General features: G+C 42.3%; 1 protein-coding gene across 1 annotated transcript; it reads right to left on the bottom strand.

The window, feature by feature from the left end:
- Positions 1–10566: 10566 nt before the first annotated feature.
- Positions 10567–11493, bottom strand: LOC131302993 (uncharacterized). The gene is made up of 2 exons (XM_058329786.1): positions 11359–11493; positions 10567–11091 (listed from the first exon to the last, which is right to left on the bottom strand). The coding sequence occupies exons 1-2, from the start codon at positions 11491–11493 to the stop codon at positions 10567–10569; spliced, it is 660 nt and encodes a 219-aa protein (XP_058185769.1).
- Positions 11494–12434: the final 941 nt, after the last annotated feature.

Genomic DNA, 12434 nt, shown 5'->3' with positions numbered 1-12434 from the left:
CCAATGCCCCCGCTCCTGTTGATGTATAGGAGAACTTCATCCCTCTCTTCTCTGGAAAATATTTTGAACTTTTGACTTGTCATTTTGATTGGACGGCTCTGGACATTTGGAGTTTGCCGTTTCAGAGTTTGTACTAGTTAAGTAGGACCGGCGCCGAACAATTGGCCCGAGCTGGATCCTCAGTAGGATTTTAACTTTAAGTCGTATGTTCATCTAGCTGCTTTTGTGAATGTTTTTCTTTTCCTGAGTACTGTACTTGTCTTTTGAGTTGCTTGTATGAATTCAAGGTAGTAGCAAAGGGTTGTCTATGCCCCTGCTTCGGTTGGGCTTGTAGGATAGTAGCACAAGTTTTAACCGAAGTATGAACCGAAGCACACCTAATATCTTAAACAATGCAAGGAGTGATTTTGAATTTCCCATGCCTCTGCTTCGAGTTAGGGTGTCTCGGCTACTTGTTTAGTAGAGTAATTGAGTGAAGGATAAACTCATGATAAGCTGGGACTGCTAGGGGATTTAGGCTAGAGTCTCGAAGGGGGGGATGACCTCGGCCATGGGTTTGGGACCTAGCGAATCTGAGTAGTGGGAGACTTTGGTGGGTCCCGATAAGGGGCTCAGGAAGAGGCCGAGTATCCTTAAGGCAAGTGACCAAAAGTTTGGACGACTGAGAAGGCCGGGGTGACTTGGTGGGAATTTTGTCTGAGGGAAAATACCTGCTTCATTTGCTCCGATATAAGGAATACCGACCTAAGCGTAGGGCTTAATACATCAGTTGAAGCATGATAATCCGGAAGACCGGGATCGTACCCAAGGGAATAATTAATACGGCTTTGCTGGATTTGTAGATGCAAGCAAGGGCTCTCGACTTTTAGACAGCCAACTTGGTTTTATGTGTGGAGTGGAAAGTAAAAGGGGCTAAATTGAAAAGCAAATAAACTAAGATAAAAGACATGTTAGATCTAGGAATTACTAACACTCACGACTCAAGTTAAACTGCATTTCTCACCCGATTACACGGTTCAGGATACACAATTAAGGTTCCCAAATCGGAAAATAGAATGGTTCGATTACCAAGCTAGCTCTAGAATTTATTTAGCAAATGCCTCGTGCGTCAGAGCTCCAAGCATCATGTGTGGTAAGTAGGCGAAACTCTTACCTACACATGATCAATGAGATTAACACCTTTGCGATTTGACAAATAAACCCGAACCCCACATCGATTCTCGAACCAAAGGTTTAAACTTTTTGGTGAAAAATGCAATTCTACTTGAGCCATGAGGTGCTAATCACCCCATGACCTAACATTGGAAAACTACTCACACATATCTATTGAGATAGGAGCAAGCAAAAATCTACTTAGCATAATTGAAATAACAACGCTAGAAGAAAATTATATTAAACGGTAGATCGAAGGATTCTCTACAACTTTAATGAAGATGACAATATCAAAAACTAATTAATGAAGATAAAAAATAAAGATTCAAAGCTAGAAATTGAAGAACAACCAAGAACAATACCAAATCTAGATCTAGATCTAAAATTATGTAAGCAAAATCTATTCTACTTGTTTGTACAATGACATCACTGGCTTTTATACTCCAAGGGTCGCGCACGGAATACTCTTAAGAGATGCTCTGAAAATCTGCTCTAAGTCCTTCAGTACCGATGGAGAAGGCCTTAGGCTGGTCTGCTTAATGAACTCGGTACCGATAGGGGAAAGTACTTGGTATCGGTACCGAGCTGCTTATCTGCTGTCACTAGAAGGGGTCTCGGTACCGACAGGAGGAATTAATTGGTATCGGTACCAAGCTGTTTATCTCCAGCACTTGGCTTTTGGTCCTTGCCTTTGCCTTTCGTGCCGTCTGGTCCTCTTCGGGTCTTTCCAGCCTAAGCTTTGGGACTTCATTATTCCGTTCTTGATCATCTTTGCACTTCGAATAATCTTGACAAGCTTTGGCTTTCAAAAACCCTGCTTTGCATGATTTTTTCTACGAAACAAAACTAAACTACCTTTCACGCAAAAACAATTAAAAACCACTAAATTAACGGCAAAAACAATTAAAACTAGCCAACAAGCACACCCTTAATGTCATTGTCGGGTGCTTATCACACCCCCCAACTTGAGGTTTGCTAGTCCCTAGCAAATAAACTACGGGAAATTTGAAAACTAACAGTCTTGTAATCCATTCCGCTATCATAACTTAGAACATGCTCAATATTGTAAACTGACAAGAGTTAAACAATCCAGCTTTTTATTTCCTTTTTACAATCCACAATTTCAGCATCAAACTAAACAGGTCAAGCATCAAGCAAGTCTAAGAGCAAACTAAAAAGGTCTGTGTCCTCGAACAAAGGGAAGATACAGGACACAGAACCTACGAATTCAGACTAAGCCATATCCACAGAAGAAGTGCTTTATAAACAGGTAACAACGAACAAGAAATACTATGCCTCAAACAACGAAAGCACTTTATTCAACTGAAATGAAAACTAGTAGATGAAATTTGGATAACGAAAGGAAAGCATGCCATGCAACTAATTATGCAAATATCAACAGTCAATCACACAGGAATCCATGCGCGCTAAGGATCAACTAAGGACTTCATTAGCTTGTAATGACCTTGGATACAAAAGAAAAGAGACTACAAAAAGTGTAGTGGCCATATGCTAGCAAGGTTCATCTACCCTTGGCCATTATCGACCCTAAACTATCTAAGACATGACCACACGCCGGCCAACCACTAAACAAAGTTACGAATAAGAAATAAAGAAAAACTACTAGATAAGACCTACTAAAACTACTACCACCGACTCCATCACACATAGTCGCCATACTCATCCGGTTTCTCACGGTATTGAGGCTCGAGCTCTCCCTTTTCATTGGATTCTTTCTCATCCAGAATGAATGCTAACCCATAAGTCAAACCAATCCTTTCATCAAAGTATTCAACCCTCTTTCGAATCCGCTTTTCCTCTTTCATAGCATTTCTTTGATCTCATTTCTTTGAGGAATAGGGTCATTTGAGGTGAGATTTGTAGCGAGAGAGATATTGGAGCCAATTTTGGGGCTTTTTGGAGAGGGAGATGAAAATTTGGGGCTTTTGCTTTTGTAGTGAGAGAGGAAAGATAAGGAATCATGTATCAATTTTGAGCCTTTTTGCATTACAACTACTTCTATCATATTCACACCACCCCCAAATCTCCTTGAATCATTGAAAACCACTTTCACGCAACCCTCCAAAACACCCGGTTACCTATGTTAAAGCAAAGAACGGAAAACAAACCAGGATGCAAAGTAGGACTAGGTGACACATATGTGGTATGATCATGCAAAGAATGTCTTGTATCCTTTCCTAAGTGCGCTTTGGATTCCAAAATGATTGAAAGTCGACATTAAACACAATTAGAGATGGACATGCGATTATTCACCTAACTACAAGCATTTTTATTGAAAGGTGGGGATATGGGCCAAAACTTGCTCAAAAACTTAACTCAACACCTAAACCGTTCAATTTTCAACTAAGCATGCAAATTGAGAAGCACAAAAATTCTTAGGATTTCTACGAACTCTTGCCAACTAACAATTATTGAGCATGCAACAAGTCATGAAAAAGAACAAAAACTGTGATAAAAGGAAGGATTGCAAGTAAAACATTTTATTTATTTTTGAAAATTTTCATTTTCTCATTTTTTTGGATTTTCAAATTTCAAATGTTTTTGAAATTTTCAAATTTTTGTAAAATCAAACAAATAGCACATAAGCTAACCCTTTTTCACCCCCCAACTTAAAGCGATGCTATACCCTCATAGCATTAAGAACAATAGTGAATAGAGGAAGAGTGCGCGAATGTACCGTCCAAGGGGAATGTCAACCCCTAAATACCTCGACCAAGTTGGAGGATTTCATGTCAATATTTTGCTCCAGCCAGATTAGATGCTTCCAGGGTTTACTCCTTCGGTTCTACCAACTCGGAACCATAGCTAGTCACACTGGGTTATATCCAAAGCTTTATCGGACTAACAACCGCGGCGCTTAGCCGCACCCATGCTTAGGGCTCCTGAAAGCCTTACTCACTCCGGCTTTATGCCCAAACTACCAAGGCTGGTGTGGTAGCAAATAAACCCTGCAGAAGATTTAAGAAGACGACTTTCCATAAAACAAATAACATTAGAACCACCGGCCCGTGTTATCCGGCTTCCAAACAAAACAAAAAGTTAAAAGACAAAAGGTAAAGAAAACACGAAGAAAAAACACACAAAACAATTAAACACGACATGCAAAACAGAGTGAAATGCAATGCACCACCCGATCATCACGCGATCTCACGAGTCATACTTTTCTTCCCATCCCTTACCGGTGGGGTAAGAAATGGGTGGCTATACTAGACCGTCGAAAATTTGTTATGCTAGCGCCCGTAATAAAATTTATCGCTTAACCTCGCCAAACAACTAAGTTCAGCGTCCCCTAGGATCAAAACAAAGCAAGATACAATACAACCTAGCGTGCACTCCAGGCAATATTAAACCTCACTCACAGACCTAAGTTGCCTCTGATTAGGGGCAATCGCGGAGAGCATGGATCATTAACGATAAACTATTACCAAGAAGAACTAATGAAAGCCCTTTTTACACTAACACATTGGTGAAATCTTTTGCATGTGAGGTGTCTCCAAGACTTTATTCAAAACAAGAAAAACATAACATGACAAAACAAAACAAAACATGCATACTAAACAAAATATGACAAAACAAGAAGGAAAAACAAATATGTACAATATATTCAATTTAATATCAGAACTCGGAGCGTCAAAGTCACAGCCAGACTTCGCCAAACAATAAAGTTCAGCGTCTCCTAATATCGTAACCAGGCAAGCAACAAGATAGAGCCAAGTGCATTAGCACGGGAATATCAAGGCCTAACCTATGGATCTGTACCGCCCCCGTTGGGGCTAATCTGGAAGATGTGAGTGTTTTACTGTGAATTACTCCTATCAGAAAAGCTAATTAAAGCCTTATGTCACTGATATTAAATGATTTTGCCCTTCGAACCGGAGCCGGGCACACGATCCTTCTTTAGTAACAGCGTGCGAAGCTACATATACCCAAGTCAATGGAGGGTGCCCTCTACCCGGGGGCTGGGTTCGACAAATAGTTAAGTTCAGCAGTTACGCTTTCGCTCCCCGTGCATGGTTTCGAATTGTTATCATTCCATTAAGAGCTAATATAATGAACATAACACCACATGCTACACTATTTGCCAAGAATTGAACTTGACCATGCCACAAGATAAGATACTTTGAGTAAAGCAACTGCCGAATTCGTTTTAAAAACTTAAGTTCTACCAAGTGCATAGCCCAAACGAAATCAATTTTCAATTTGTTGACCAAATCTACAATATAAGGATGATAAACCATAAGAAAATTGTCAACACCAAGAAAATCAATTGGTTTTATGATTGGTAACTTCTCAAGAAAAGGCCTACATGCATCTTGTTTTTCTAACAAAGAGTGTAAGGAATCTACCTCACCATCCATTTCCTTAGCGGTGAGATGATCAAGGCACGGAGAATTCAAAGGGACAGTTGTAGCTTCCATGGGTTCCACCTCTTCAAAGATTGGTCCATAAGCATCTTGTTTAGCCAACAACGAATACAAGTAATCCACTTCGGCATCCATTTCCTTAGTGGTGAGAGGTTTTTCCATCGGATCTTTATAGTAGCCGCCCGACGTTTCAAGCATGTTCATCTCTTGAGCAAGGAGTAAGTCCTCCGGGGAAGAATCAAGATACGGGAGATCGAAAGAGACAACTTTAGCGGTGAGGCGTTTTCCCCCCGGATCATCATATAAAGGGGCATCCACAAGAGAGGGAATAACCTTCTTCTCTATTGGGGGTAGTTCTTCAAACCCTTCAAATTTTGGGGTCCAAGTGGTCATGGCACAAACTTCATCCTTATCGAGCAACGCATACAAATAACTCACTTCAGAAGACTCAAGAAATTCGGCCTCTTCGGTTGTAAGAGCAACTTCCAAAGGATCACTATAGAGCAACTTGTCCACGTGTTTTTCTACAAGAGTATCAATGAGCTCACTTCATTCACGTTCTTGTCATCTCCCATTTGACTGCCCACATTAAAAACATTGACCTCCATCTTCATGTTACCGAAGGTCATATTGAGAAGTCCATTTCGACAGTTGATAATTTCATCTGCTGTGGCTAGAAAAGGTCTCCCAAGAATCACTGGAGTCGAAGCAGCAAAAGAGTCGGACGGATTTGTATCGAGAATCAAAAAATCCACTGGATAGACAAACTGATCAACTTGGACTGGAACATCTTCCACTACTCCCCTTGGTACATGAACACTTCGATCGGCCAATTGGAGTGTGACACGAGTAGGCTTCATCTCCCCCAACCCAAGCTCTTGATAAACAGAGTATGGAAGTAGATTAACGCTAGCACCCAGATCAAGTAAGGCTTGTTCGATACGCTTCCCTCCAATTGTGACAGCGATAGTAGGGCTCCCCGGATCCTTGTACTTAGGCGCGATATTCGTTTGAATGATAGAACTCACTTGCTCAGTAAGGAATATCTTTTTTTGAACATTAAGCTTGCGCTTCCGAGTGCACAAATCCTTAAGAAACTTGGCATATTAGTGAATTTGCTTGACTACATCCATGAGAGGAATGTTGATCTTCACTTGATTGAATAATTCATGCAACTCCGCATTGTAATTTGGTTTCGCCAAAGCCTTCAAACGATTAGGATACGGAGCCGGTGTTGGAATAACTTGAGGGTCCGGTACACTTTCCTTGTTCTTGCCTTTTCCCTTTTCTTCTTCTTCAAGAGTCTCCTTGCTTGCTTCCTTGGGAGATTCCCCAAGGATTGGAATTGAACGTTCGATAGGAGAAGGCAATAAAGTTCATTTCGGAGGCATTACCACTTGATTATCCACCGTCTTGCCGCTTCAAAGAGAAATAATAGCCTTTGCTTGCTCGGGAAAGTCACCGAAGAGCTAGCAAAGTGAAGACCTTGAGAAGTCGGATTAGAATTCGGTTGCGGATTAGGTTGAGGTTGAGTAGGAAACTTCTCATTCTCTTGTTGTAACAAACCCACCGTAGTTGTCAACTTCCCCAACTGGTTTTTGATATCATTCATCATCTGAGTTTGTTGCTCATTGATAGCAGTTTGACTTTGACCTTACAAAAGAGCACTAAATTGATCTTCCCAAGAACGCTTTGGTGGTTGTTGAAATTGGTTTGCATGTGGGAACGGAGCAGAATGAGCAAAACCAGGCAGGCCTTGAGCTTGAGGGAAACGGAAAGCATTTTGAGGTTGCTTCCAAGGTAGTTGAGGAGCGGGGGGTGGAACTTGAGAAGAACTCCCTTCATTAGATTGATTCCAACAGAAAGCTAGATGTTGCCTTGTCCCCGGATTATAAGATTGAGAATAAGGGTCAAAATGTTGCACTGCATGTACTTGTTCTGGAGCAATCCCATTAATCACGTTCTTCAGAGCAGGAATGTTGGGGCACGCTTCGGTAGAATGGTCCACAATCTCACAAATAACACAAACTTTCTCCACTTGGCGCACTGCTTTCACTTCTTGAGATTGAGCACTCTTTAATTCCAACTTGTCAAGTTTCTGAGCAATCTCCTCCAATTGAGTTTCAAAAGCTATATGCTCTGCAATAGAGAATTTCCCTGAACCTGTGGGACCTTGATTGTACATTGCTCTATCTCCTGGATCTGCAAACTGCCAAGACTGGGTCTTCTCAGCTAGTGACTCATAGTAATCCCAAGCATCCTCCGGTGTCTTCCCCATAAAATCACCTCCACCCGTAGTATCCAGAAGCTGTTTACTCTCTTGAGAACACCCTGTGTAGAATAGTTGACTCTGAGATACAATAGAAGGTTGTGATGAGGAACCGACATAAGCAAGTCCTTGTATCGCTCCCAATACTTGTGGTAAGTCTCTCCATCCCTTTGCTTGAAACATTGAATCTGATCGATAAGTAACTTCGTCCTGCTTACTGGAAAGAATTTAGTGGTGAAAGCATCCTGAACTTTTCCCCAGTTACGCAAAGATCGAGGCTTCAAAGAGTTGAACCATTGTTTCGCCTTGTCTTTGAGAGTGAATGGGAACAACTTCAGGCAGGCTTGATCTAGTTGTCCCGGAACTGTAACGAAAGAATGAAGAATATTCTCGAACTCCTGGATATGCAAATAAGGATCCTCCAATTCTCGCCCCTGAAATTCTAGAATTATCCGAAGATACTCAGCTTTGAATTCAAATGCATTTCGGAATAACGATAGGAGATACTTGAGGACTCCGTTCTGGATTCAGATAATCACGCAGAGTACGAACTGGAACTTTTTCGGCCATTGAGCCTTTGTGAATGCGATTTAATTTGTGAGGCGGAGAGTGGGCAGGATACGCCCTGGCAATGCTACGAATTCTTGGCGGTGAAGAAGAACGATGAAGCCGATTGGAAATTGGGCTTCGATAAACAGGCATAAACTAACACAAATACTAACTAACTACCAACAAACTACCAGACAGGAGGGGTTATGCCACCACATCAACTCAACAAACAGAATATGCGAGGGGTTATGCCACCACCTCGGCTAAGCAATGCAATCAAATTTAAACTAACTAACTAAATTAACTAACTACACTAACTAAGAACAAATCCGATATTTAGCCTGGCTTCGTTACACCTCAAGTTTGGTATAACCAATTTAGAGGTATCCACCAAACTAAATACGAACTACTGACACATAAACTACTAAACTACTACTACTACTAGACAAAAGCGGGATACTTACAGTGGTTTGTCGAACCTCCAAGGAAACCATAATAAGAAATCCCCAGCAACGGTGCCAAAAATGCTTCGTTTGCTCCGATATAAGGAATACCGCCCCAAGCGTAGGCCTTAATACGTTAGTTGAAGCATAATAATCCAGAAGACCGGGATCGTACCCAAGGGAATAATTAATACGACTTTACTGAATTTGTAGATGCAAGCAAGCACTCTCGACTTTTAGACAGCCAACTTGGTTTTATGTGTGTAGTGGAAAGTAAAAGGGGCTAAATTGAAAAGCGAATAAACTAAGATAAAAGACATGTTAGATCTAGGAATTATTAACACTCACGACTCAAGTTAAACTGCATTTCTCACCCGATTACACGGTATAGGATACACAATTAAGGTTCCCAAATCGGAAAATAGAATGGTTCGATTACCAAGCTAGCTTTAGAATTTATTTAGCAAATGCCTTGTGCGTCAGAGCTCCAAGCATCATGTGTGGTAAGTAGGCGAAACTCTTACCTACACATGATCAAGGAGATTAACACCTTAGCGATTTGACAAATAAACCCGAACCCAACATCGATTCTCGAACCAAAGGTTTAAACTTTTTGGTGAAAAACGCAATTCTACTTGAGCCATGAGGTGCTAATCACCCAATGACCTAACCTTGGAAAACTACTCACACATATCTATTGAGATAGGAGCAAGCAAAAATCTACTTAGCATAATTCAAATAACAACGCTAGAAGAAAATTATATTAAACGGTAGATCGAAGGAACCTCTACAACTTTAATGAAGATGACAATATCAAAAACTAATTAATGAAGACAGAAAATAAAGATTCAAAGCTAGAAATTGAAGAACAACCAAGAACAATACCAAATCTAGATCTAGATCTAAAATTATGTAAGCAAAATCTATTCTACTTGTTTGTACAATGACATCACTGGCTTTTATACTCCAAGGGTCGCGCACAGAATATTCCTAAGAGATGCTCTAAAAATCTGCTCTAAGTCTTTCGGTACCGATGGAGAAGGCCTTAGGCTGGTCTGCTTAATGGACTCGATACCGATAGGAGAAAGTACTTGGTATCGGTACCGAACTGCTTATCTGCTATCGCTGGAAGGGGTCTCGGTACCGATAGGAGGAATTAATTGGTATTGGTACCAAGCTGCTTATCTCCAGCACTTGGCTTTTGGTCCTTGCCTTGGCCTTTCGTGCCGTCGGGTTCTCTTCAGGTCTTTCCAGCCTAAGCTTTGGGACTTCATTATTCCGTTCTTGATCATCTTTGCACTTCGAATAATCTTGACAAGCTTTGGCTTTCAAAAACCCTGCTTTGCATGATTTTTTCTACAAAACAAAACTAAACTACCTTTCTAGCAAAAACAATTAAAAACCACAAAACTAAACTACCTTTCTAGCAAAAACAATTAAAAACCACTAAATTAACGGCAGAAACAATTAAAACTAGCCAACTAGCACACCCTTAATGTCATTGTCGGGTGCTTATCAACACCCATAAGAGAACATAATCCCTGAAGTCAATATAAAACGGTTCGAGTGGTGACAAACCGAGTGGGAAAAGATAAACAATCAGAAACAAATAGTACGAGTAATCTTAAGAAAGGGGAATTCTCATTGATACTTGATCGGGTATTATCATTTCATAGGCAGGTTTCCTTCAAAATGAAGAAACCAAGGAAATAAAGAAACATAGGACAAAGAAGTTAGCTAGGCTACGGGAACCGAGGTGCTGCTAGCCTTAGAACTTCTTCAAGTTGTTGGCATTCCAGGTTTTGGCAATGGGAGAGCCATCCAACTTCTCTAGCTTGTAATTACCAGAGCTGAGGTGTTTGAGGATGCGGAAGGGACCCTCCCAGTTGGGCATTAGCTTCGTTTTCTTGGACTTCTCCACTACTTTCAAAGACCGAAGATAGACACTTCGGTTGTAGCCCTTGGCAACCTCCTGTTGGTATGACGCAAGCTTGATCCTTGTGTTTTCATATTCCTCCTCGACCAAGTCAAGATCCGAGGCTATGCTGTTGTTGTTCACCAACTCGTCAAAATTTTTAATACGCATTGTCGGTAGCCCGACTTGGAGGGGGATGACTGCCTCCATTCCAAATGCCAAGGAGAAGGGGGTGCAATCGGTGGATCGCCGAGGTGTAGTACGGTAGCCCCAGAGTATCCTAGGTAGCTCTTCGGCCCACTTACCTCGGCGTGACTCGAGTCGGCGCTTAAGTCTAGATGAAATTGCTTTGTTTGCAGCCTCGGCTTGTCTGTTACCCTGTGGGTAAGCCGGAGTGGATCTGTCCTATTTGATGCCGTACTCGTCTAATAGGGATCGATATTTCTGACCGATAAACTGCTGTCTGTTGTCCGTGATGATGGCGAAGGGGACACCAAAGTGCAAAATGATGTTTCGCCAAATGAAACAAATGACGTCTGTTTCTTCAATAATTACCAAGGGCTCGGCTTCGACCCATTTGGAGAAGTAGTCGACGGCGGTTAAGAGGAACTTGAATCCTCCTGGAGCAATGGGGAGCTTACTGACGATATCCATGCCCCATTGAGAGAAAGGCCAAGGGCTTGTGAGAGGGCTAAGATCCCGAGCTGGCTGGTGGATGATAGGGGCGAACATCTGGCATTTCTTACAACGCCTGACAAATTCCTCAGAATCCTTCTTCATTGTCGGCCACCAATAGCCTTAGGAAATGGCTCGGTGAGCGAGGGACCGTCCATCGAAGTGGCAACCGCTATCGCCAGCGTGGAGCTCTTCGATGATGCCTTGTACTTGGTTGGGGTGTGCAACTAGTAGATATGGACCGGTGAAGGACCTTCGGTGGAGCTTTCTGTTGGAAATGAGCCAAAAGAGAGCGGCTTTGTTACGGAGTCGGTGAGTGTCCTTTTTGTCAGTAGGAAGGATGTCATCTCATAGGTAACCAATGACCTTGTCCATCCAGCTCGGGCCGAGATCTATGTTGAGTACCTCTTGGTCTAATACTTCAAGCTCGAAACTGGGCTTGTCAATGGAATTGAAGGAAATAGAATGGTGTCCCGCGGAGGAGCAGGCCAAAGCGAGCCCTGCAAGGGCGTCACTGTGGGCATTCTTTTCCCTGGAGATGTGTTCGACTCAGATAGCTTTGAAATTTTTGAGGAGTTGGACGGCGGAGCTGAGGTAGGCATGCATGCGATCATCCCGAGCTTCGTATTCCTTGGAGAGTTGGTTGACCACCAATTGGGAATCGCTGTAGACCATAAGTTCTTCGATGCCCAGGGCCTCGGCCGTCTTGAGTCCTAAGATCAGTGCTTCGTATTCAGCCTCATTGTTAGAGGCTGGGAAGTTGATGGAGAGTGAGCTTTCGTACAGGACACTGGAGGGGGAGAGGAGGATGACGCCCGCACCTGCGCCTCGGCTGTTTGAGGCGCGCATCGACATACATTTTCCAAACATCTCCGTGAAAAAGTTTCCAGGCTGTGCTAGGGTTAGCCTAGAGTATTGCCTCGGTGTTTGGAGTGAGAGCGAGAGCGGGAGCGGGAGCCGAAGCAGCAGTGTCGGGCGGACTAAGTTCGGCGATGAAGTCAGCGAGCACCTAAGCTTTGATTGCTGTTCTAGGCTGGAAATAGATT

The sequence above is a fragment of the Rhododendron vialii genome, chromosome 10a, assembly GCF_030253575.1.
Source record: "Rhododendron vialii isolate Sample 1 chromosome 10a, ASM3025357v1".
NCBI classification, from domain to species: domain Eukaryota; kingdom Viridiplantae; phylum Streptophyta; class Magnoliopsida; order Ericales; family Ericaceae; genus Rhododendron; species Rhododendron vialii.
This window is presented reverse-complemented; position numbering and strand designations above follow the sequence as displayed.

Bases quoted from the DNA above. Each gene is read 5' to 3' on its own strand.
- LOC131302993 (XM_058329786.1), bottom strand. From the start codon at position 11,493: ATGAAGAAGGATTCTGAGGAATTTGTCAGGCGTTGTAAGAAATGCCAG. The intron at 11,092-11,358 runs GTCAGTAAGCTC...GCTTACCCACAG, and splicing joins CTCAATGGGGCATGGATATC to GGTAACAGACAAGCCGAGGC.